Source organism: Somniosus microcephalus, chromosome 32 (assembly GCF_052327205.1).
Source record: "Somniosus microcephalus isolate GS21.2 chromosome 32, FLI_Smic_1.0, whole genome shotgun sequence".
NCBI lineage: Eukaryota > Metazoa > Chordata > Chondrichthyes > Squaliformes > Somniosidae > Somniosus > Somniosus microcephalus.
Genome location: NC_141018.1, coordinates 9,129,149 through 9,156,706, shown reverse-complemented (window position 1 = coordinate 9,156,706; position 27,558 = coordinate 9,129,149). Strand labels below are relative to the sequence as shown.

Below are 27,558 nucleotides of genomic sequence, written 5' to 3'. Positions count from 1 at the left end.
GTTGTCTTTCCAGATTCTCCCATTCGGTGTCATAGAACTTTTTCATTGTTTTCATCTCTTGTTCGAGACGGTAACTCACTTGTTCTACTTGCTGTCGTAATTTGAAATAAAGTTGAGTCCGAGCTCGGTGTTCGTCAGTCATGGATATGTCCGTAAACTGAACAGATTCAGAATTCTCTGTCAAACTATGTTGTCGTTGTTCGGTGGAGTTCTGTTCTGAAACTTTGTTCTTCTCTGGAGCATAAGCCTTTATGCATGCCTTCGTTCTTCCAACCTTAGTCGGCAAGTCCATTTTAGCCTTGTCTTTCATATTTGGGTTGGTCTTATCGTCATCCGTTTCAGAATCTGAGCTGATTGTCTGCACCGAGTCCTCACTCGTTATGGCTTTTAGATAGTGCCATTCCATGTCTATTTTCTTGATCCACTCCCGTCCCAGAAGTGGTGGTCCTCCCTCAGGTAGTACGTATAAGTTCATTCTTGGGTGTTCTTTACCCCCATCTCTCACCTTGACTCTTATCTTCCCCATGGGGTATACTTTATGCCCCGTGTATGTCTGCAATACGAACTTGGTATCTCTTAAGGGTATATGTGAGAATAGCCGGTGGTAATCCCTTCGATTTATGACTGATAGAGCTGATCCAGTGTCCAACTCCATTTTCACTTGGACTCCAGCTATTTTTAGCATGACCCAGATAGTTTGTAGGTCAGCTTCCTTACTCACATTGTGAATTCTCAGACTGCCCAGCTCCTGGCCGTTTGGGTCCGAGTCCGAATTCTGTTCGTCTGAACTCTTCTCAGCCACCTTGTGTACCTTGTTGTACTTTTCCTGTGATGGCTTCCTTTGGTTGTTGGTCTTCTTCCCTGACCGGCATACCTTAGCTATGTGACCCAGTTTGCCACATTTCCTACATTCCTGGTTCTTAAACCAGCATTGGTTCTGGTCGTGTGTTGTCTTCCCACAACGAAAGCATTTTGTTGTACTCGAGGTAATTTGATCCACACTGAGTGCCGCTGCCTTTAGCTGCATTTCCGCAGTTCCCTTCGCTGCGGCTTCGTGCGATGCTGCAATAAGGACAGCCCTGTCAAGTGTAAGGTCGTTCTCTTCGAGTAGTCGCTTTTGCGTTCCTTCCTTTGACAACCCGCACACGAACTTGTCTCGCAATGCCTCTGTCAGATTCCCTCCAAACTGGCAGTGTTTCGCTAGTCTACGCAGTTCAACCAAGTATTCTGCGTTGCTTTCGTCTTTCCTTTGCGTTCTCGCATAGAATTTGAATCGTTCCGCCAACATCAACGGTGTGGGGTTCAAGTGATCCTTCAGAACAGTCACAATATCATCGAAAGTCTGATCCGCCAGTTTAGCTGGTGCTAGTAGATGCTTCAAGAGCCCGTATGTCTTCGCGCCCATCGAGTTTAGCAAGGTTACAGCTTTGTCATCTTCTTCTATTTTATTGGCCTCACAATAGATCTCAATGTGTTCCACATACGTGGCCCAGTCTTCTACCTCGGAATTAAAATCGTTGATGTTACCACGCTTAGGCATCTTCCTCTCTTCCTGATAACACCACGAATTATTTCTTTAAATTTTCTTTTTTTTTTTTCCCCCAAGATGGCGGTTCCCACGAAAATGGCGGTTTCCCGCGCTTATCTTCTCTCCCCGCCCACTTCAATAGCGGTTTCCCGCTTCTGTCTTCTTCCCCGCCTAATGGCGGCTTCCCGCGTTTCTTCCCCTGGCGGGAGGGGTACACTTTCCCCACGGGCGACGGCCGCTGGCTTTCAGGTTCACAGCCTGCGCGTCGGCTTCAGTGCTTTCCCTTTTCTCGGCAGGGCAACCGGCGCTGGGTACACCCCGTTGACGGCGAACAGTTTCAGCCGCTGGGCTGGCTCTCGCTCAGTCTCCCTTGGTCGGCTCTGCCTCTCCCGTTCGCTCGGCTCCCAATCGCGCCTCCCAGCCCTCTCGCAGTCCGGTGCTTCCCTCCCCGGCTGCGGCTGAGTTTATCTCTTCCCGCACCTACGCTCCCGGTCGCAGCGCTTCGTGGCTTCGGTCGCTGCCCGGCCTTTTTCGCCGGTCGCGGTCTAGCTGTCTCACGATGCCGTTGCGTCCCCCAGCCTGTCTGTACCGCGGCTTCCTTGCTCCACGCTGCCCCAGTCTCAGCGCCTCTGGACCAGACTTCTGTCCGGCTCCTTTCCCCCCTCGACCGTGGTCAAGTGCACCGCCCTTATCCTCCGGTTATTCTTTTTACTTTCCCTTACTCACAGTCACCGTGGCCGCCTTGCTTCTCGTGCTGATCGGCTCACTCCTCACCGTGGCAGAAGGGACAGTCAGTGCCTGTTGCTGATGGAAGTCTTTGTCTCTAACTTCTTCTTCCTTTCTAGTTCTGCAGCCTCGAGTTTTCTCCCAGCAGAACGACGAGGGCGGTTGCCTCTTCTCGACGCTCGTTAACTGCTTCGGAAGTATTGTTGCCGCAGGGTACGATCGGACTCGTCGCCACTGTAAAGTCTGTGAGTTGTTTAGTTAATTAATACACAGACTACCAGAGTAACTTAAAACAGGACTTTACTATTCGAAGGTCAGGGCGAATCTGCCAAATAAATCCTGACACAGCACTTATATACCGGTGTGGTCACCGTCGGTATTACAGTATACAGAAGCCAACAAAGTAGTGCCACACCTAAAATAGTTCTCTTAAAGGTGAACGGTTACATACAATGGTTTTCTTAAAGGTAGACGGATACATACACTACAGATTCCATAGGAACTTTCAAATGGCAACTGGGCATTTACTTGGAGGACTAATTTGCAGGATTATGGTGAAAAAGCTAGGATGTGGGACTAAAATGGACAGCTCTTTCGAAGAACCGGCACAGGCACGATGGGCCGAATGGCCTCTTTCTGTGCTGTAAGATTCTATGATTATCTGCGCTCCATCCAGGCAATGTTTAATGCCCCGGCATGAAGACAACAATCTATTCCCTTGTGTGTAAAAACTGCAATGCACATTCACTACAAATAAAATTATCGTGCTACCTCGGATTCCTGTACAATAATCCCATGCTACCATAGCTCCTTGCTTGCCATACAGCAGTGGGAGCTCCAAATAACTCAATGAGTAGGTTCAGTCGTGTGGTAGTATGGTACAAAGCCGAGGAAGGTCATAGGCTTGATCCCTGGACTCTGATAAGTAAGCCGAACTCAGAGAGAGCAGCTGGCGGTTGGGAGGGGAGGTGGGGGGGGGTAGTTGGCCTCAGTGCCACTGGGTTGATGCAAACAGAAAAAAGATTTTTGCTCCTGATGGCTAACCAAGTCTACTGCTATATTTTGGCAATATTTAACCTTTCATGCTGTATTTCCTAAACATCAATAAAACCCTGTAATATGTTACTGGAAAGTGATGTACACTGAAAAGACAGGAGAGGCGTTCACCAAGTGTAGACTACAAGCTCATCAAAACCAGGATTACATACGGACAAAAAAAGTCACACCTTTGGAAAACAGCTATTTCCAGATGGATATAGTTGATCAACACTCAAATGTTCACTCAGCTAATGCGATTATTTTCTTGGTCAAACGGGCCTGAATAAGCAACTTCTACTGAAGAGCCAAATAAATGGACTCGTCAAACAAAACACTAGTTCTTACTCAAAAGTAGTAGCAAAATAATTGCATAGAACTGATTTTGTGTGAATTGCTCACTAACCCTCTTGACTACAATACGATTTGCAACCTAGTAATGGTACATGTCTGAACTCCTACAAAATGAGGACTCGCAAAATGCCACAACATTAACATCCATGTCTGCAGCAACGCATTTTGCTATGCATCTCACAAGCATCTGTATAACAGGTAATCCAATCAGCACTTTCATGGTGTAAAGGGAGTTATGATGCAGGCTTTCTCCCAACTCGCTGTCTGTGCTTAGATCAGTAAGGCACTTTCCACTTGCAGGCCTATACCTCCTACGAACTGAAACGTATAAATGTGTGTGGGGTCAATGAGTTAGCGTGCTGCAGGATTGACAATTTCCCCTTTTACCAGGATATTGCACACCAGACTAACACACAGGATGACCACTGTGCTGTGCAATAGGCTGAGAAACAGCAAGTTATTGGTCCAGCTGTCTGCAAACACAGACAGGGTGCCTGGCCACTACCAGTGACCTCAGCTACGCTCCCCAATGCACGAAGATGGTGAAAATATCAGCCAGGGTTCCTACCACTAGCCTGGAGCCCTGCTGGAAAGTGCACGTGTGATACGACTTCCCACTTTTAAACCAACACAATCTAGGATCATAAACAAAGACTCATTTGGACATGGTAGCAGAGTGCAGCCAACACCCAGGAAACCAGATGCCCATGAGTCACTGCCTAGACAGGGGTACACTGAGAAAAAAGTACAGCATACTGACTACAGCAGGTTTACAGGTCTGCGTCCGAGTCCCCGGGCAAGAACACGCAGATGACAATGAAATGGAACTATGCTGTTACCCACATTCATAGTTTTCAAATGTCCTTTGATTTCCACACTCGGGATTTTGTGATACCAGGCTGCTGCCAAATTCCTTTGCACGGTGAGTTGCAAGTTGATGGGCTGCAGCATTTGAATGTCCAGCTGGGATGAACTGGTCTGCAGAATAGTCCTGATGGAAAAATGTAGGTGAATCACTGCATCAAAAAGTAAAGCTCTGTATGCAAGTCATGTTACAGTAATAGTTCATTTCCTTTCATACCATGAATAAGATAATTGCTTTAATCTGTTTGGCTGTAAACTATTGCTTTACATTTTAAATACACAAATCGACACCTATTTTTGGGGTGAGGAGGGGGGTGAGTGATGGGAGAATGTCCATTACCCCACCCCCACCCCTGGTTTTTCCACCATTAGTCTACTGAAGGTATTTGTTTTTGCTGCAGTGCAGTCCTATGGTTATCCTCCAAATAATCCAAGTACCATTCTTCACATGCAGGGCCAGACAGTGAATTAACAGGCTCGTCAATCATGGGGAAAATGTTACAGCTAAACTCCATTCTGTCGCGGCACACCAGCTTCCCAACACAGACTGCTGAATAACCATCAGCAGCAGGAACCCCCCAACTACTTTCCCTCTCCTTCGCATCAGGTCACTGAGGTCAACTACAAACATAGTGCGCCCCCCCCCCCCCACAACCGTCCCTCCTTCCCCATCCATAATGGAGCACTCGGGAGTCAAATGGGGAATTTCTGGTCTTGGTGGATGTTAAATGCTGTCTTTCCCAGATAACCATTAGGGAAGCTATTGAACTACTTCAGACTGCATGGATTTTAAAGAGGAAGTTGATCATTAAACAATTGGGTACAAATACGAGCAGTTACCTAGGAATAGGCCCTCAAGCCTGTTCCGCCATTCTATTGGATCATGGTTTATCTGTGTGGTAAACCACGTTCACTATCGTATCACTGTTAGTAGTTAGCACTGTTCACCACTGTTCGTTATAACTGTATCACTGACCACTATTGTATCACGGTACGAGGTCGCCTCTTGCCACACTGCTATACCTGGGATGACCACTGCCGACTCCGCCTTGGCTCCACCCACCAGGCCAGGTATAAAGGTGAGCGACTGGCTGGTATTCCTCCTGCTTGGATCGGATCACCCACGAGAGTGGGCTGTTATTTAGTCAATAAAAACCTTTAGTCACCTTCGTAACTCTTCGCCTTTTATTGGAGGAATTGATAGGTATATCAATTTTATTGACTAAATTTAATGATGTCCGACAACGAGTCACAACCGGCGGAGGAGCCACCAGCGCAGCTCCCAGGAGCACAGCCACACCAGCCAGCTTGGCTGCGAGCCCTCAGACCGCCGTACCTGGACCTGAACCCACGAGCAGCAAACTCAGCCGCAGACTTTAAACACTGGCTGGTCTGCTTCGAATCATACCTGAGAGAATCCAGCGTCCCTCAGGCATCCAAACTAAGTGTCCTGCAGGCACAACTGAGCCCGAGAGTATACACTCTCATCGAGGACATGACTACCTACGAGACCGCCATCAACCTGCTGAAACAGAAGTACCGGACCCCGGTAAACTACATGTACGCTAGGCACCTCCTAAGATCACGGCCGCAACAGCCAGGAGAATCAGTAGCCGAATTCTCACAGGCGCTATATGCACTCGCCAGGAACTGTGACTTTAAATCGGTGTCGGCAGCCGAAAATACTGAAGATAATATCCGCGACGCATTCCTGAAAGGCCTACGGTCCGAGTACTCACGGCAAAGACTGCTGGAAGCTAAAGACCTCAGCATGGAAAAAGCTGAAGCCCTCGCTATCTCCCTGGAAGTGGCCCACCAAGATCAGGAAGCATTCACCAGGTACTGCTCGCGACCCTGGGACTCGGGCCCGACCCCTACCACAGCACCCTTCCCAGCGCCGCCCCCGGGACCTACCTCTGCGTCGGCGTCCCGGACCCGACCGGCCCCGCCACCCCCGGCACCGGCCCCGACATCGGGCATCCGCGATCGGGCCGCCGGCTGTTTTTTTTGTGGCCAGGAGAAGCACCCGAGGTCGCGCTGCCCAGCCAAGAACTCCATATGTAAAACCTGCCTGAAGAAAGGCCACTTCTCCAAGGCCTGCAGGAGCGGATCCTCAGAGGCCAGCAGTGCCGCATGCGAACTATGGGGGCGGCCATCTTCGTTTAAGGCAACTGAGGCCAGCATCCCCACACATGAGTCATGGGGGCGGCCATCTTTGTTTAGGGCAACTGAGGCCAGCATCCCCACACATGAGTCATGGGGGCGGCCATCTTTGATTAAGGCAACCGACCCCAATAGTGCCTCATGGGGCCCTACCTCGTGGGAGACGCCATTTTACTCACCACGCCCGACCGCCTCGCCCGCAGATGACAACGACTCGCTCAGCTACACACTAGCTTCCGTCACCCTGGACCAAGCCCGCCCGCACCATCTGTCCAAGTCAATGATGGACATCAAAGTGAACGGCCACGCCACGACCTGCCTGTTCGACAGCGGAAGCACGGAGAGCTTCATCCACCCAGACACGGTGAGCCACTACTCCCTCTCTGTCCTACCAACGCGCAGCCGAATCTCGATGGCATCGAGGTCCCACGCCACGGACATCAGCGGCTACTGTGTCGTGACCCTGTCGGTTAAGGGCACGGAGTATAAAAACTTTAAACTCCTCGTCCTCCCCCATCTCTGCGCTGCCGTCCTACTAGGGCTGGACTTCCAATCCCACCTCCAAAGCGTAACCCTAGCATACGGTGGACCCCTCCCCCCACTCACAGTCAACAACCAGCAAACGTTAAACCGCCCACCGCATAACACCTGCAGCCTCTCCACCCTCAAGGTCCCGCCACCCTCTCTGTTTGCTAACCTTACCCCTGACTGCAAACCCGTCGCTACCAAAAGCAGGCGGTATAGCGCCGGGGACAGAGCCTTCATTAGCTCTGAGGTGCGGCGCCTCCTGAAAGAGGGCATTATCGAGGGGAGCAGCAGCCCCTGGCGTGCCCAGGTCGTAGTCGTAAAGACCGGCGATAAAAACCGCCTGGTCATCGACTACAGCCAGACCATAAACAGATATACCCAGCTGGACGCATACCCCCTCCCCCGCATATCTGACATGGTCAATCAGATTGCACAGTATAAAGTATTCTCGACCATCGACCTGAAGTCGGCCTACCACCAACTCCCTATCCACCCTGAGGACCGCCAGTATACCGCCTTCGAGGCGAATGGGCGCCTATACCACTTCCTTAGGGTCCCCTTCGGTGTCACTAATGGGGTCTCGGTCTTCCAAAGGGAGATGGACCAGATGGTTGACCAGAACGAACTGCAGGCTACATTCCCCTACCTAGATAACGTCACTATCTGCGGCCGCGACCGGCAGGAACATGACGCGAATCTGGAGAAATTCCTCCGTACGGCCCAACGGCTGAACCTCACCTACAATAAGGAGAAATGCGTGTTTAACACCACGCGCCTTGCCATCCTCGGCTGCGTAGTGGAGAACGGAATCATCGGCCCCGACCCAGAAAGAATGCACCCCCTCATGGAGCTACCCCTCCCCCACTGCCCTAAAGCACTTAGGAGAACCCTGGGGCTTTTCGCCTACTATGCCCAATGGGTACCCAATTACGCGGACAAAGCCAGACCCCTCCTGAAAGCCACTTCCTTCCCCCTCACGGAGGAGGCGTGCGCGGCCTTCTCCCTCATTAAGGGAGACATAGCCAAGGCCACGATGCACGCAGTGGACGAGTCCATCCCCTTTCAGGTGGAGAGCGACGCATCCGACTTCGCCTTAGCCGCCACCCTAAACCAGGAGGGGAGGCCAGTGGCCTTCTTCTCAAGGACCCTACAGGGCCCCGAGATCCGACATTCGTCGGTCGAGAAAGAGGCCCAGGCGATCGTGGAGGCAGTACGGCGCTGGAGGCACTACCTGGCAGGCAAACGATTTACCCTCCTCACCGACCAGCGTTCGGTGGCTTTCATGTTTAATAACAAGCTGAAGGGCAAAATCAAGAATGACAAGATTTTGAGATGGAGAATCGAGCTCTCCACCTACGATTATGAGATCTTGTACCGGCCAGGCAAGCTGAACGAATCCCCTGATGCCCTTTCACGAATGACATGCGCCAGCGCGCATATCGATAGGCTTCAGACCCTCCACGACCAGCTCTGCCACCCCGGAGTCACCAGACTCTACCATTTCATTAAGGCCCGCAACCTGACCTACTCCATCGAGGAGGTCAGGACCATGACCAGGAACTGCCAGACCTGTGCGGAGTGCAAACCGCACTTCTATAGGCCGGACCGAGCAAGCCTGATCAAGGCCACCCGCCCCTTCGAGCGCCTGAGCATCGACTTTAAGGGGCCCCTCCCGTCCTCTGACCGTAATGTGTACTTCCTCAACATCGTTGATGAGTACTCCCGTTTCCCCTTTGCCTTCCCCTGCCCCGACATGACCAGTAGCACGGTCATTAAGTGCCTGAATGCCCTCTTCGCCTTGTTCGGGTTCCCGAACTATATACACAGCGACCGGGGCTCCTCCTTCATGAGCGAGGAACTCCGGCAATTCCTCCTAGAGAGAGGTATTGCAGCAAGCAGGACCACCAGCTACAACCCCAGAGGTAACGGTCAGGTGGAAAGAGAGAACGCGACGGTATGGAAGGCCGTCCTCTTAGCCTTAAAGTCTAAGGGCCTCCCAACCTCCCGCTGGCAAGAAGTCCTCCCGACAGCGCTGCACTCCATCCGGTCATTACTTTGCACGGCCACTAACACCACCCCCCATGAACGAATGTTCGTTTTCCCCAGGAAGTCGACTACGGGAACCACTCTACCAACCTGGCTGACCGCCCCGGGGCCGGTCTGGCTGCGGAAACACGTGAGGACCCATAAAACGGACCCCCTGGTCGAGAGGGTGAACCTCCTGCACGCCAACCCCCAGTACGCCTACGTGGCGTACCCAGACGGGCGGGAGGACACTGTCTCCCTACGAGACCTCGCACCCTCAGCCGATCCGGAAACACCGCCACCACCCCCCCCAACCTCAGTCCAGGTAGACGGCATGCCGGAACCCCACGAGCCCTCGCCGACCACGCAAACACCAGCATCAACACCGGATAAGGCACCAGCACCGGATAAGGCAACACCACCGCTGCGGCGATCGGAGAGGCTTACGAAGCCTCCGGACAGACTGACCTACCAGAATTGGTAGTACACTTCACCCCGCCGGACTTAATTCTAAACAAGGGGTGAATGTGGTAAACCACGTTCACTATCGTATCACTGTTAGTAGTTAGCACTGTTCACCACTGTTCGTTATAACTGTATCACTGACCACTATTGTATCACGGTACGAGGTCGCCTCTTGCCACACTGCTATACCTGGGATGACCACTGCCGACTCCGCCTTGGCTCCACCCACCAGGCCAGGTATAAAGGTGAGCGACTGGCTGGTATTCCTCCTGCTTGGATCGGATCACCCACGAGAGTGGGCTGTTATTTAGTCAATAAAAACCTTTAGTCACCTTCGTAACTCTTCGCCTTTTATTGGAGGAATTGATAGGTATATCAATCTGTATCTCAACTCCATTTACTTGCCATTTAGTAATAGATAGTGGCAAATAATAGATAGTGGCAAAGGGTTTGAATGTTCTGTAAAATCCATTAATAGTTCATTTATAAAGTCAGTGCCAGACAGATATAAGAGGAACTCTGGACTTGTAACAATAAGCATAAATGCAGCAAGAGGTACTGCAAATGATTGCTTAATAGGCCCACTGAAGTTATTTTTAGGAAGATTCTGAGCTAAAAGCAATTAGATACAAGGTGTAAAAGATAAAATTTACCTCGAAAGTTTCAGCTGTGTTAGGTGAATATCCATGATGTCCATCACAGGTGGCACCGAAAACCCCTCGTCTACGATCAGAGTGAATCTATTCTGAACAGTTATCAAACCCAAATCTGCCACCAAGGCGTTCATCGAGGTGGAGGACTCGGGGATGATGATAACCGGAGCTTTCAAATTAATGTCCATGGCCAGTCGGAAACTCTTCTGGGCAAAATCCTTCACGCTGGAGGCTGCTTTTTCTGCCGCCTGTGCCGTGGCAGCACTTAACGCTTCCGTTGCTGCTTGGAAGTTGTCGAAGAAGTTCTACAGTAAACAGGTACCAAGAGTCAGTACGTCCATATTTGAGACATAGGTTCAATTCCAGTGGAGTACATTAGAAAAAATTGCTTTCCTTTCAGTAAATGTATTGGAGTTCTGTTTATTTCTGCTTACCTATACTTAGTCTGTACCAGAAAAAAAATCAAGTCATTTGCCAGTGCATGAGTCTACAAGACCCCAGTGGTGACTGCAGGACCACTGCTGTAGGGAATCGGGATGAAAATCAACAGGCAGATAATCACAGGCTGGGGAGCGAGCGCATTAGCAGAAAATCAGAGCGGCAAGTCTGGATTTCCTGTCCATCACATATCAAAAGAATCGCAGTCAAATTCTGTGTCACACTTGAATATAGGGTGCGCGCAGATTTTTACCTGAAAATGACGAGCACTTTCCAATCTGCACGACTCCCTGCACAAAACAACTGATCCACCTCGACTCATTTTTAACAATTCAACTACGGCCTTAAAACTGGAAAAAGTCAGTCTGACCTGATCACTGATGTCAAACCACATTCAAACCAATGGTTTGTAGCCTTCAAAGGAAGTCAAACCTACACTTTAGCACCAAAATTACAGTGAGCACTACGCGGTCTAATGCTCCTGTTCTTAGAAAAACAGTGCATCCTTCGACTTACCATGAGCCTTTGACAATGTAAATCTAGTCTGTGATATAAAACAGATTGAATACCTACTTTTGACTAAACTCTAAATGAAAGTTACAGCCTATCTTTTGAGTTAACGAGTCACAACATGTTCTCATGTGAAAACTTTGGACTATCCAGCACTCCTTGCACAGAACGCAAGGAATAAAAAAGGCTGCATTTGTATAGCACCTTTGACATCCTCAAGATGTCCCAAAGCGCTTCACAACCAATCAATTTCTTTTGAGGTGTAGTGACTGGTTCTGTGGGAAACCACGCAGATAATTTACCCACAGTAAAATTCCACAAACAGCGATGAGATAACTTGCCAGATAACCTGTCGATTTTCTGAAGGGATGAATGCTGGTTACAATACTGGGAGATCTCCCTGCTACTCAAAAAAGTGCCTTGGAATATTTTGCAATGGACTCAATAGGCAGAGGTGGGCTTTGCCTTGCAGTTTCATCCAAAAGATGGCATCTCAGACAATGCAGCACTCCCTCAGTTAGTGCCAGCCTCGATTATGTGCTCAAGTCCTGGACTGGGACTTGCACCTACAGCTGTCCAACGCCGAAGCGAGAGTGCGACCACTGAAACAAGCGGACACCAAGCTATATAGTCGCCAAAATAACCAGCACTGCGCCAACTACCTTTGCAGAGATTATGACAAATATAACAAAGTTTACTCAACTATTACTTCAGTTATATTTCAAATTCAAATCTTCTCCCCCTTTCCCCTACAAGATGTACAATACAGCAGACAGCATCAGGATGATCTGTCAATGCCACTCCATGACTGGAGGTAGAAGCAGCATTTACATCAGATTAACAGAGAACAGTGACAAAATAATGATTGAATGAAGTGAAAAATATTTGAAAAGGGGGTATTGGATAAACCGATATTCTCCGCAGACACTTTACCAAGGGGCCAAAATAAATTTGGGGGGGAAGTCGTTCACTGAATTTTACGCAAAAAGATAAAAAGTTTAAAAACTGAAAATAATATTTAACAAGAGCTAGATATTCATTTCATAACAATGAATAAGTTTGAATTGGTGTTACACTGGCCTTACCAGCAATGACATGATGAACTTTTGTAGATATATAATCTGAATACAGCCAACTCGTAATGTGACCTTGCCATCCACCTTTGACATATCAGCATAGTTCTCACCGTCGATAGCATTCGGATACAAGGTTATATTAAAGCTGAACACTTCATTTCCAACAATGGAGACAGCCTAGAAAAGTAGGAGGTACAACAGTTAATTGCATCAAAATCTCAAACAAACTTTCCGAAGTTGTCTTTCAACCTGAGCCTCCAGGTTGGCCAGAATAGTCACCGTTGCTGCACTGCAGAAAGAGGCAGAGCCCATAGTCTGCATAACTTACACAGAATTACATAGAAATTACAATATGGGAACAGGCTCTTCATCCCAACGAGTCCCTGCTGTTGTTTATCAGTCACAAGAGCATGAGTCCAAATTCCAAGTCTCAGATCCCCGCTCCCAGATCCCTTTATCCCCGTTCCTTCATCCACCTCTCTAACCTATTCTTAAATGTTGACAGGGTCACTGCTTCATCCACGACCTCTGCTAGTGCATCCACAGCCTCACAATCCTCTGTATCAAAAAGATTTTCCTGCTTCTAAATCTCTTCCATTTATTCTTGTATCTACATCCCTTCGTTCTGGACCCCTCGACCACTGGAGGCAGTTTGTTCCCATCTACCTTGTCCTATTCCTTCATAATTCAGCCCTATCAAATCACCCCGTAATCTCGTCTGTTTTATCAAAAATGGCCCCTCAGGTGTTGGTTGTTTGATCGCAGCAGATTCCTCCTCGGAACGGGCTGTGATCAGAATCAGACAGCATCTCATGGCTGATTGCTTGGTCACAGCCGCCTCTTATCTCAAATTCAACAAACATGTTAAGGTACTACCTAAAGCAAAAGTTCTAAACATCAGCATCCAGCTCCAAGTCAATGCCCTGAAAATTAGCGCTTTTGGAAAAGCTGGCTTTGTGCCAACAGGAGCTCGGTCACTACCTTGAGCTTTACTTGGGCTCTTAACGAGAACCATCATGCAGTGCTTGGAAAGCCGGTGCAGTACTGAGCGCTAACATTTCTGATGATGCCCATAGCGCAAGGTGCTGTTGGGCATCAGAAAAAGGACATGCATGCTGTGCAGACCACACAGATGGACAGAACCAAATATCAACCAGAAGAATTCAACACATGTTGCATTTCTCTGTCATGGTGCTTCACAAGGGTCTTGAGCAGGTCTATAGTCACCTACACCATCATGTTTGCATTGTTACTCACTGGAACCTGCAACACAGAATAGAAACAGGATGGCCTGCAAGTGAAATAATCACACCCTTCCTAACTGGGAAAACCAAAAACCAGGGCTGCACACAGGAGCATAATTACTCTCTGCTTACATACGTTGCCACTTGTGCTGGTCTCTCCAGAGACGCTTAAGCATGGAAAATGTCCAACAGCTACGCTGAGAAGGAGTGTGCTCCCTCACCAGCCATTCACAAAACATGGGTCCACGGTCCCCGTTTCACCTGACATTTCAGTTTAATATTCTGGCACTTTTGCCATCACACCATCTAACCGCCAATGATATTGACGTTTTTCATGCCAAATGGTAGAGAGAGATAGACGAGGCTGCCAGAATTAAATCTGGCTCCTATCCTAGCCAGTGTTTCTTGCCCATCAAATTGACTTCAGTGCTGGTGAAACTTCCTTTGTTGCAGCTTGTCTGTCCATAGCTTTTAGATTTTGCATTCGCACAGCTGGAAGAACTTTTTTCTAATTTACCAAGAAACTTGATTGTTCCATGTAAAGCTGGCCAGCCTGGTGTACATACCCTTTATAAAAATTCACCAAGCGTGGACACCAGGGTCCTGGAGTGAAAACTTGCACACTTACATGGACTCAGAAATTCTTCACATGGAGAAACAAATACATCCATTAAGTGCTTTAATTTCCAACTCCACCCCACGGCAAGTACAGTTTTATCGTAAATTTCCCTTAGCAGATCAAAAGTATGTTCTAGTGTATTATTAAAATCATAGTTATACATCAATTCCTCAGAACACCAACACTGCACACTAAAAGAGTACAACATTGTCTCCGTACTTTCCTACATTGCATCATACCCTGAAGACATTTAAGAACACGTCTAAATCATAGGTAATTTTAACCTAACTTGGCGGGCAGAAAACCCATGGGATCGGGTGGAACGCCGGATTTACACCCCGCCCAACATCACTCTCCGGTGAAATCAATGGTAAGTTTCCCTGACGGTTGGGTTAGGTTAAAACTGCCCCCAGTGTCAGAGGACAGTTGTTGGAGTTACTTGCACTGATGAGAAGTATTTCTCAACACAGAATGATCTACGTGGTCTTCCAGGTAATGTAGTGGAGGTGGAAATCCTGGAATTATTTCTACAGTTGGATGCTGGCTGGGTTGATTGGAGGGGAAACTGCAGGGGCTTTCTGGAAGGATCAACTAAAAATGGTCATTCTTGTTCATATTTATCTTATCATTGGCTGTATGATTTGCAGTTACAGCCATTGTTTTATTGCAGATTAAGAATGCGGTCACAAAACATTTGGCAAATTCAAACCATCACTTTGCATATATAAATCAAGAAATTTTCACTGTCTAATAAATATTGCTGTGTTCATACAGGACCGAATCCTCGCAAGTCCAAATTTACTGGGTTTATACCAGAGCAAACTACATATACACAACAAGCAATCACCCATGGCAGCTAGTAGAATATTAGAATAATCGAGTTAGAGGACAATTTACTGCACTGGAGTTGGAGGTCACTGTAGCAATAAATGAATAAATATTTATTAATCACAGTAATAAACGAATTATATAGCAGCACACTATGCCAGTACATCAGTTCACTACCTTGAACTACAGTCACCTTTTACTAGTTAAGCTGATTAAATACACACAAGCCATTTGTATTTAATTAGGCTTTTTGACATTTATTTTACTGATTTTTGGTGCTTATTTCAGGTATGGCTTTTTTTTTTAATCTTGTTTTCTGTCAAACAAAGTAAAGACTGCACTCTGTTCAACTAGAATTTATTTAGCATCTTTAACATAGTAAAACATCCCAAAGTGCTTCACAGGACCGTAATCATACAACAACTGACACCAAGCGGAGAGGGTTAGGGAGGGAATTCCAGAGCTTAGGGCCTGGATGGCTGAAGGCACAGCTGCTAATGGTGGGGTGAAAGAAGTGGGGAATGCACAAGAGGCCAGAGTTGTAGGAATGCAGAGTTCCAGGGTGGTTGCAGATGTGAAGGAGGTTACAGAGATAGGGAGGGTCGAGGCCATGGAGAGATTTGAAAACAGGATAAGAATTTTAAAATTGAGGGATTGGTGGGCCGGGAGCCAATGTAGGTCAACAAGCCTAGGGATGATGGGAGAATGGAACTTGATGCAAATTACGATACGGGCAGCAGAGTTTTGGATGAGCTCAAGTTTAAGGAGGCTGGAAGGTGGGAGGCCGGCCCGGAGAGCATTAGAATAGTCGAGTCTAGGGGTAACAAATGCACGGTTAAGGGTTTCAGCCGCAGATGGGCCAAGGCAAGAATGACGACGGGTAATATTACGGAGGTGGAAGTAAGCGATCTTTGCAATGGAGAGGATATGGGGTTGTAAGCTCAGCTGCTGTTCAAATACAATGCTGAGGTTGCAAACAGTCCGGGACGGTGGCCAGGGAGGGGGATGGAATCGGTGTCTAGGGAACGAAGTTTGAGTTCACTCTATTCATCCCAAATACACAGTGGCAGCTATTAATTCTGGTGCAAATAATCTCACATAGCAACGTTTTCCATTACTTTGGAGTCCTGCAAAGATTGGACACCACTTTGTACCACAGCGGGCAGGAGCCATCTCATGCAGCAAAAATAAAATCTCGAAGCCAATTTCACCCATCACATACAACTGGTAAGCACTGAAATGGTGGCAATGACGGAAGTGAACTGAAAATGTCGACCACAACTATCTTGCACTGATGTACAGCACTCTTGCAAATGAAGTCAGATGCTCACCCAAAGAAATTCCATCACAACATCTAACAAAATTACCTTTTTATGTAGAGTCTTTGAGTCAACATCTGTAACAACGATATCCCGAAGCCTGGCAAAGACTTCCGTCTGCTTTGACTGCACTGAAACGGATGCATCCAAACCTGTATGGTTATATAAATCATTCAATAATTACTACAGAAACAGTAATTTGGGTAAAGTGAGGTTAATAATGGTGATGTACATGCACTGTTTGGCTACACCTTTCATTGTACATTTCAAAACTTACGCTAACACCACATCCTAATACAGTATCAAACTGCAGCATGTAATGAACTTGCATTTATATATCACCTTAACACATCTATCAGGATGTCCTAAAGCACATAGCATTACTTTCCCCAGTGCCATCACATTGAGGGTAAATGTGACAGCCAATTTTGCTCATAGGGAAACCGGCATTATTTTGCCATTTAACAAGCAAGTAAAATAAATAATTCCTCTGGATGTCAATTATGTATAATTTTAGCTTATTTATTAAAAAAAAATTAAAGTTTGGATTGGGGGACTATTGTTAAATGAAAGTTTTCAGCGAGGTGCCTAGACATGTTCCCGGACACGTGTAGATTCCTGCGCTGGCTTTTTCAACAATGGGAAACTGTGCCACACAAAGGATTTCTTACCTACCAATCAGCTGAGGAAACTGTATCTTTCTGATTTTTGTGTTGTTGCAAAAATCAAACTTTTTTTAAATTTTTTTTTTTTTTTTTTTTTTTTAAGATCACCAAAACTATGAGACTGCCTTTTAATTCTACAATGCGAACAATAAGAAATGTGAATGGCAAAGTCACTTCCATACTATATGTAGAGAAGACATTTACATTTCCGTCAAGGTGGATAAGACCATATTGTGCACCCCTTGTACACACAATAGAACGATTACATTTACTTAAAACTAAATCAATTGCATCTTCCACTGAAAGTTTAACAAATTCTGCCAAGTGCTCCTCCATAAAAAAAACCAGATTTTTGGTGCTGTGGTTAGGCACTGGCTTTTCAACTCTGTGTCTTGGATTCAAATCCAGCTTAGATTGACAGGGTGAAAAGGTCCTTTATAAAATGAGCCTAGGCAGTATTAAATCAGTTCCAAATGGGTCTGGTCCCACAGCTGATTACTGCTCTCAATTCAGCAGATCAGCAATCTCACTCAGACAAACCAACAAGATGACCGGTTGGGTATTAAAAATATATACCACGCTGGTACAGGAGGGGGTGCTCTTCAGGTTGGGGCACATTTGAAGATTTAGTCGAGATCTAACTATGCTGTACCTGATCTGGGAGTGCTCAATGAGGGCACTGGGTCCCTGAAACGGAAAGTGTTCCATTTCCTCACACCAGCATATCTCACCTTAAGAGGAGCACACAATTTTTTTAATTTTTTTTTTTTTTAAATCAGAATTTTATCTTCAAATTTTACCGAATGTACATAAAAATCAGGTCTGAAAGTTACCTGCATTACAATTCCTCATTCTCCCAATATTTGTGTCTGCCAAGATGCTCAGAAGGCTTTTCTTTCTAAATCCAGTCCATTACTTATTCAGCAATGACTATACAGGGACCCCTCATTACAGTCTCTGTATTTTACCCAGTGCTGGTTTAAGGCGAATGGCTCGTCGTTACCTGGGTTTTACTTCGCTCTCATTTTACACTACATCTTGGAGATTCCCGTGCTGCTGGAGCTCTCCAGTACTCAATGAGCCATTCATTGCTGCAGCCAGTGCCTGGCTAGTTTACTCTCTGTTCTCCTTCAGCACTGGAAGAAATGTGCCATGTGGCCCAGGGGATTCATTCATGTCCAATCCTTCAAACTTATCACATACATTGTCTTTAACATTTTCTAATATTCCTTCTGAAGTTCCCTCCCTGCTCCTATTGGCTTAAAGACTGCCGTTCTTTTCTGATTGCCACTAGCGGGGTACCACAGTGATCAGTGCTAGGACCCCAGTTATTCACAATATATATTAATGATGATCTAGAAGAGGGAACTAGATGTAATATCTCCAAGTTTGCAGATGACACAAAGCTGGGTGGGCGCATGTGCTGTGAGGAGGATGCAGAGAAACTCCAGTAAGATTTGGGCAGGTTGGGCGATTGGGCAGATGCAGTATAATGTGGATAAGTGTGAGGTTATCCACTTTGGTGGCAAAAAAAGGCAGATTATCTGAACAGCAATAGATTGGGAAAAGGGGAAGTGCAACAAGACCTGGGTGTCCTTGTGCACCAGTCGCTGAAGGTAAGCATGCAGGTGCAGCAGGCGGTTAAGAAGGCAAATGGTATGCTGGCCTTCATAGCGAGAGGATTAAAGTACAGGAGCAAGGATGTCTTGCTGCAGTTGTACAGGGCCTTGGTGAGACCGCACCTTGAGTATTGTGTGCAGTTTTGGTCGCCTTATCGGAGGAAGGATGTTCTTGCCATGGAGGGAGTGCAGCGAAGATTCACCAGACTGATACCTAGGATGGCAGGAATGACGTATGGAGAGAGATTGGGTCAATTAGGCTTATATTCGCTAGAGTTTAGAAGAATGAGAGGGGATTTCATTGAAACTTATAAAATTCTAACAAGACTAGACAGACTCGATGCAGGAAAGCTGTTCCCGATGGCGGGGGAGTCCAGAACCAGGGGTCACAGTCTAAGGATAAGGGGTCAGACATTTAGGACAGATGAAGAGGAATTTCTTCACCCAGAGAGTGGTGAACCTGTGGAAGTCTCTACCACAGAAGACAGTTGAGGCCAATTCATTAAATATATTCAAGAAGGAGTTGGATATATTTCTTAAGGCTAAGGGGATCAAGGAATATGGGGAGAAAGCAGGGACAGGGTACTGAATTTGGATGATCAGCCATGATCGCATTGAATGTCGGAGCAGGCTCGAGGGGCCGAATGGTCTACTCCTGCTCCTATCTTCTATGTTTCTATGATAGACTGGAGAAGCTGGGGTTGTTCTCCTTGGAGCAAAGAAGATTGAGAGATTTGATAGAGGTGTTCAAAATCATTAAAAAATAGGAGCAGGAGTAGGCCATTCTACCCTTCGCGTCTGCTCCACCATTCAATATGATCATGGCTGATCCTCTATCTCAATACCATATTCCCGCTCTCTCCCCATACCCCAGCAAATTTTTGCTTTTAGAAATCTATCTATCTCCTTCTTAAATATATTCAGTGACTTGGCCTCCACAGCCTTGTGGTAGAGAATTCCACAGGTTCACCACCCTCTGAGTGAAGAAATTTCTCATCTCAGTCCTAAATGTACTACCCCGTATCCTGAGACAGTTACCCCTCATTCTAGACCGCCCCCCCCCCCCCCCCCCGCCAGCCAGGGGAACATCCTCCCTGCATCCAGTCTGTCTGGCCCTGTCAGAATTTTATACGTTTCAATGAGATCCCCTCTCATTCTTCTAAACTCTAGTGAATACAGGCCTAGTCGACCCAATCTCTCCTCATACGACAGTCCTGCTATCCCAGGAATCAGTCTGGTGAACCTTCGCTGCACTCCCTCTATGGCAAGTATATCCTTTCTTAGGTAAGGAGACCAAAACTGCACACAGTACTCCGGGTGTGGTCTCATGAGGGGTCTGGACAGAGTAGATAGAGAGAAACTGTTCCCATTGGCAGAAGGGTCGAGAACCAGAGGACACAGATTTAAGATGATTGGCAAAAGAACCAAAGGTGACGTAAGAAAAAACTTTTTTTTTTTTTTTCTTTTTTTTTTACACTGAGTGGTTAAGATCTGGAATGCACTGCCTGAAAGGGTGGTGGAGGCAGACTCAATCTTATCTTTCAAAAGGGAGTTGGATAAGTATCTGCAGGAAAAATAAATGCAGGGCAACGAGGAAAGGGCAAGGGGAGTGGGACTAGCTGAGTGTCAGCACGGGCTTGACGTGCCAAATGGCCGCCTTCTGTGCTGTAACCATTCTATGATTATTCTAATCCCCAATTTCTTTCAGCCAACCTCTGTTGTGTAATCTGGTTGTCAGTTTGGACAAAAAGAAATTCTGCTGCTCAACCCAGTGTTCAATTAACAAAAAAAATCACAAGTGCAGTAGAAAGTTAGAGCATCACTCTTTCATTGTGAACCCTGAGACCCAGCTCTCAAAAGCATCACCTCCCTCCACAGAGAAGCTTTTATTCTGCAATAGTGTTTCCACCTTAATGCACAAACTGGCACAAAACCTACATGTGTTTTACTATATGCAGGGCAGTCAACGCTGTGCAAGTCAGGCAGGGTTTTTGCGAGCATGGTCTGCTGAGTTAAGTGTCTCGAGGATAGCTGGCTCAATGGCAGAGCTGGTTATGAACCATACAAACCACAAATGCTCCGAGGTTTGATCCATGGACTCTGCTGAGTTAGTTGACCTCAGACGGGGTGATGGTAGAGGCTCTATATGTAGACTCAATGGGCATTGGTTAGGGAGAGGAAAATCACCCGAGGTACCCGTTGCTGATCAAGATGCACTGCAGCAACTCACCTAGGCTTCTTTGGCAGCACCTCCCAAACCCGCGACTTCTTCCACCTAGAAGGACAAGGGCAGCAGGCGCATGGGAACACCACCACCTTCAAGTTCCCCTCCAACTCACACACCATCCTGACTTACAAGTATATCGCTGTTCCTTCTTCGTCGCTGGGTCAAAATCCTGGAACTCCCTACCCAACAGCACTGTGGGAGTACCCTCACCACACGGACTGCAACAGTTCAAGAAGGTGGCTCACCACCATCTTCTCAAGGGCAGTTAGGGATGGGCAATAAATGAATTTTTTTTTTTTAATCTCTACCAGCAACCCTGGCATCAAGTGCCTGTTCGGCAAATGATGGAAGAGGAAGAACCCGGTAGATAGGCATGGAGTGGATAGCAGTAAGAAGATGATGTGGGAAAAGTAGAGCAACATTGGGGACAGAAAACTCAGAAAAACTACCCAAGGCACTTCTGAGACAGTATGGTTTCAAAGATCAAGTGCGACAGTAGTGGTGCAAGAAAGGAGAAGGGGAATAATGGTAAGAAAATTTGACAATGTGATACTTGAACAGTTCTTTCAGCTGTAGGGACAAGGCAAACAGGACAATAATTTCTCGCCATTGGTAAAAATTGGGGACATTGAGGAGAGGGCCGCTAAGCCGGTACAAGGAGCAGAAAGACCTGTGGGAACAACCAACCTGCGAGTTAGAGAAAGGTACTAAAAAGATCTTGTTTGGAAACTGAAGGAAAGGTTGTGTTATGGGCTGTCACCAGTCTTTGGCAAAAGTAATGAGATCCTGAGCAGAACTTGGGGCATGAGTGATTGGCAAGTGATGCCTATCGAAAGGCATTGGACTTCGATAATTTCAGTCATTTAATTTCGTTTTTTTTTAATCTATTCTATTCACCAGATCTCTCTCAATAGTGAAAGCACTGGTATTTTCAAAAGTATGTTTTCAAACTACTTAGACATTCCAGCACACAGTTACAGTGACAACACCACTGCAATGTAGGTTTTTAATGGGGAACAAGTTAATAAATCAGAATGACTAAAGTTGTTTTTAGAACAAAAGTGGATCATTGTGCTGGCCTGTGCTACAGGTAGCCATTCCAGTGTGAACTAAAATCATAGCAATCAAATCTTAAAAGGAAGTTTGTAAATTTGAAAAGCGACAAAGAAAGAATAAAACAACATAGTGCTGGTTTTCACTCAACGCACGCCTTACCTTGCACTCGAATGTCTGCAATACTGCACTTCTCATCACATACAGCCACATTAAATGCATCCATCATGGCAAACATCTTGAAATCAACCAGGTCAGTATCCCTTGAGCTTTTCAAAACTGTTGAAAAGAGTTCAAGATATTCAGATGATTTCTCAATAGCTATATCAAAATCATACAATGGTAACAAATTAAAAACAGAAAATGCTGAAAATACTCAGCCAATCAGGCAGCATCTGTGGAGAGAGAAACAGAGTTAACGTTTCATGTTAACCTTTCGTCAGAACTGGAAAAAGTTAGAGATACAACCGGTTTTACGCTAGTTCAGAGGCAGGGAAAGGGCGGCGGGGGGGGGGGGGGGGGAGGAAAGAACAAAAGGGAAGGTCTGTGACAGGGCGGAAGGCAGGAGAGATTAAATGACTAAAGGTATGATTGTACAGAGCAAAAGGAGATGGTAATGGGACAAGTAAAGAAACAAAAGATGGGTCTAGAAGAGGTGTAAATGGAATAGCAGAGTTATCAACAGCTGTCATCCGTAAAAATGGGGACAGAGGTTATGATCTGAAATTGTTGAACTCTATGCTGAGTCCGGAAGGCTGTAAAGTGACTAATCGAAAGATGAAGTGCTGTTCCTCAAGCGTCATTGGAACAGTGTAGGTATAAATACTTCAGATAAAAAGGTTATTTCTTCCTGGAGTACTGTTTGTGAAATAGGTGAACATTTAATTTAGACATTTATTTGACTCTAGATTCTGTTGCATGCACAGTATGAAAAAAATGACCCGAGATAAAATGTACCATACACTAGAATAAGGATTAGTGTTAAGGAATCATTACATTATTCTCACAGGGATACAAAGGTACCCCCCAGTGGATGGTGAATGTTTCCCCTTCATGATTTTAATTTCTGTTTCAAGACTACTACAGCTGGCAAAATAATGAGCACAGTAAGTTGCCTGACAAGGTGGAATTATTGATGGGCCCTAATTCTAACTGGGCCAGAGACAGACGGAGACAGCTGCACAGCAAAAGTAACAATTCTGTGGTACAACTTTGTGAACAAACAATCATTTTTAAGGGAACTGAAAATGAAAGAGACGGGAAGTAATCTATTTATATTCTGACATCTATATGTATTCTGAAATTAACCTGCTAACAAGGGTGGCGCTGTTGTTTGGCGAACTGATCTCTACCATGCGGAAGCTGAACGCCAACTCTCTGATACCTCCTCCTCCCTCCCCCTGGACCATGACCCCACGACCAAACATCAGGCCATCGTTTCCAAGACAGTCACTGACCTCATCTCCTCTGGAGATCTTCCCTCCACGGTCGCCAACCTCAGTCCCCCAACCCCGCACAGCCCGCTTCCACCTCCTTCCCAAGATCCACAAACAGGACTGCACTGGTAGACCCATCATTTCAGCCTGTTCTTGCCCCACAGAACTGATTTCTTCCTATCTCAACTCTATTTCTTCTCCCCTTGTCCAGTCTCTTCCCACCTACATTGGCGACTCTTCCGACACTGTCCGCCACTTTTTAACAGTTTCCTGGCCCCAACCATCCCCATTACACTATGGACGTCCAATCCCTCTACACCTCCATCCCCCAACCAGGATGGCCTGAGGGCGCTCCGCTTCTTCCTGAACAGAGGCCCAACCAGTCCCCATCCACCACCACCCTCCTCCGCCTGGATGAACTTGTTCTCACATTGAACAACTTCTCCTTTGACTCCACTCACTTCTTCCAAATTAAAGATGTTGCTATGGGAACCCGCAGGGGTCCCAGCTATGACTGCCTTTTCGTGGCATACTCAAGTCCCCTCCCTCACCTCTTTTTCCTGTACATTGATGACCATATCAGTGCCGTTTCCTGCTCTCGTCTGAACTAGAAAATTTCACTCACTTTGCTTCCAATTTCCACCCTTCCCTCACCTTCACATGGCCCAGTTCCGACTCTTCCCTTCCCTCTTCAACTTCTGTCTCCATTTCTGGGGATAGACTATCAACAAACATCCACTATAAGCCCACTGACTCCTACAGCTACCTGGACTACACGCCCTCCTGTGATGAAATATTCCATTCATCACTGCCTGTGACTGTGGTTGGTTTCAGTTTCATTTCCCTTACCTCTGTTCCGTTTCCTCACCATTGTATTGTACTATGTGTAGGGCTCCGCCCATACCTGGCCCATTGTATTGTACTATGTGTAGGGCTCCGCCCATACCTGGCCCCTATGTAAGCTGGCCCAGCCTGCAGCACATCCAGTACGGCAGAGCTCTGGATGGAAGATACCTCTCTCCTGTGTGTTACCTTCTAAGTCAATAAAAGCCTTGTTTTGTTTCGCTAACATCGAGTCTTGGATTTATTGAGGCACATCACCTCCCACCCCTGTAAGGACTCTATTCCATTCTCCCAGTTTTTCCGTCTCCGGTGCATCTGTTCGGATGATGCCTCCTTCCATACTAATGCTACCGACATGGCTTCCTTTTTCCTCAACCGGGGATTCCCCTCTACCATGGTTGACATGGCTCTCGACCTGTTCAGCTCCATTTCCCGCACTTCTGCCCTCACCACTTCACCTCCCTCCCAGAACCACGATAGGATTTCCCTTGTCCTCACCTTTCACCCTACCATTCTCCACATTCAACAGATCATCCTCCGCCATTTCCACCACCATACACATCTTACCCTCCTCCCCTTTCAGCATTCCGAAGGGACTGCTCTCTACGAGACACCCTGGTCCACTCCTTAAGCGATGCAACACCTGCCCTTTTAGCTCCTATCTTCCCACTGTCCAGGGCCCCAAACACTCCTTCCAGGTGAAACAGTGATTTACTTGTACTTCTTGCAATTTAGTATTCGCTGCTCACGATGCGGTCTCCATTGGAGAACAAATGCAGATTGAATGACTGCTTTGCGGAACACCTCCGTTCATTCCGTTACCCTGAACCCGAGCTTCCGGTCACCTGTCACTTGAAGTCACCACTCCACTCCCACTCTGACCTCTTGCACTGTTCCAACGAAGCTCAATGGAAGCTCGAGGAACAGCAGCTCATCTTTCGATTAGGCACTTTACAGCCTCCTGGACTCGACTTCAAGTTCAACAATTTCAGATCATAACCTCTGCCCCTATTTTTTCACATGGCAGCTGTTGATAATTCTGCTATTCCCATTTACACCTCTTCTCGACCCATCTTTTGTTTCTTCACTTGTCCCATTACCATCTCCTTTTGCTCTGTACAATCATACCTTTAGTCATTTAATCACTCCTGCCTTCCACCCTATCACAGACCTTCCCTTCTGTTTTTTTCGCCCCTCCCTCCTTTCCCTGCTCCTGCACTTGCTTAAAATCTGGTGCATCGCCAAGTTTTTCCAGTTCTGACGAAAGGTCATCGCCCTGAATCGTTAACTCTATTTTCCTCCACAGATGCTGCCTGACCTGCTGAGTATTTCCAGCATTTTCTGTTTTGATTTCTGACATTAGTTCCTGTAGCTGACAGAAATAATTGAGCAATATTAGAAGACATTGTTGATATATTTTAAGATAGCCATAATCCCTTCAAGGAGAATACTTTTAAGAAATGTAGTTTGCCTCTTATTGCCTACACTTGCATGATTTGAGCATAGACACATGACATTGTTTCACAGGCTCAGTTCCCAGCACTTTCATTGTTCAATACTTCCACTCAGCTGAACACTACGCAAAGCAAAAAATGCCAACAAAATAAAAAGGCGATGAAAAGATCAATCCTGATCAGAAGGATGCCCACCTTGTGATGATTTTTTTTTTTTTTTAAAGTTGCATGTTACATTGTACAAGTAAATAGATACTCAAGAAGCCGAGGATGAATTTGTTGGTGCTCTAGCTGGTACACCACTCCACACATGATCATATCATGGAGTCCCAGTAGGCCTAAATTAACACTGGAGGAGGAGGAGGAGGAGCAGTCAGCCAGATGAACATTTTCATCACACAGAAATGCACCTAATGACCAGCTAAGACTGGGCAAGGATCAAAGAACATTTGCAAACTCGCTGTGTTTTCCCAATTATTATGGGGAGATTTGATCGAGGTGTACAAGATTATGACTGGTTTGGATAAGGTAGACAGAGAAAGACTGTTCCCATTAGCTGATGGTACAAGGACTAGGGGACACAGACCTAAGATTTTGGGCACTGGATAAAAAGGGGGGATATGCAAACAATTTCAATTGAAAAAGAAACCCAATTTAACGAATTGCATCTAGCATGCATAGTGTCATTACGGCACAGAAGGAGGCCATTCAGCCCATCGAGTCCGTGCCGGCTCTCTGTAGAGCAATCCAGTCAGTCCCATTCCCCCACTCTATCCCCGTAGTCCTGCAAGTTTATTTCCCTCAAGTGCCTATCCAATTTCCTTTTGAAATCATTGATCGTCTCGGCTTCCACCACCCTTTTCAGCAGCGAGTTCCAGGTCCTCACCACTAGTTGCGTCAAAAAGTTTTTCCTCACATCCCCCCTTTATCTCTTGCGCAAAACCTTAAATCTGTGTCCCCTAGTCCTTGTACCATCAGCTAATGGGAACAGTCTTTCACTGTCTACCTTGTCCAAACCGGTCATAATCTTGTGCACCTCTATCAAATCCCCCCTCAACCTCCTTTGCTCCAAGGAGAACAACCCCAGCTTCTCCAACCTGTCCTTGTAGCTAAAATCCCTCATCCCCAGAACCATTCTGCTAAATCTCCTCTGCACCCTCTCAAGAGCCTTCACATCCTTCCTAAAGTGTGGTGACCAGAACTGGACGCAATACTCCAGTTGTGGCCTAACCAGTACTTTATAAAGGTTCAGCATAACTTCTCTACTTTTGTACTCAATACCTCTATTTATGAAGCCCAAGATCCCTTATGCTTTGCTAACTACTCTCTCAATATCTCCTGCCACCTTCAAAGATCTATGCATGTGAACCCCCAGGCCCCTCTGTCCCTGCAAGCTCTTTAGAACAGTGCCATTAAGGCTGTATTGCCTCTTCCTATCAATTCTGCCAAAATGCATCACCTCACACTTCTCTGTATTAAATTCCATCTGCCACTTTTCTGCCTATGTCCTGTTGCAGTCGATTGGTATCCTCCTCATCACCAAGTTTGGTGTCAATCAGCAAATTTTGAAATTTTACGCTGTATTCCAATATCCACGTCATTTATATATATCAAAAAAAGCAGTGGCCCCAGCACTGACCCTTGGGGAACACCACTGTCTACCATCCTCCAGTCTGAAAAACAACCATTTACCACAACTTGCTGTTTTCTGTCCTTAAGCCAATTTCTTAGCCAAGCTGACACTGACCCTCCTATTCCATGAGCCTCAATTTTGTTTACCAACCTTTTATGTGGTACTTTGTCAAACACTTTCTTAAAATCCATACAGACAACATCCATTGCATTACCTTCATCAACCTTCTCTGTTACTTCAACAAAAATTCAAT

The 27,558-nt window shown here is 46.4% G+C and overlaps 1 protein-coding gene across 3 annotated transcripts in view; it reads right to left on the bottom strand.

Moving 5' to 3' along the window:
* Positions 1-27,558, bottom strand: part of vps13c (vacuolar protein sorting 13 homolog C) — a 339,126-nt gene that overhangs the window by 171,515 nt on the left and 140,053 nt on the right. For all 3 annotated transcript variants that reach the window (XM_085972079.1, XM_085972080.1, XM_085972081.1), the window contains 5 exons: positions 22,102-22,218; positions 16,424-16,527; positions 12,375-12,542; positions 10,342-10,646; positions 4,487-4,634 (listed from right to left, as the gene is read on the bottom strand). In XM_085972079.1, coding sequence (XP_085828205.1) covers positions 4,487-4,634; positions 10,342-10,646; positions 12,375-12,542; positions 16,424-16,527; positions 22,102-22,218 — 842 coding nt within the window. The remainder of the gene's footprint in view (positions 1-4,486; positions 4,635-10,341; positions 10,647-12,374; positions 12,543-16,423; positions 16,528-22,101; positions 22,219-27,558) is intronic.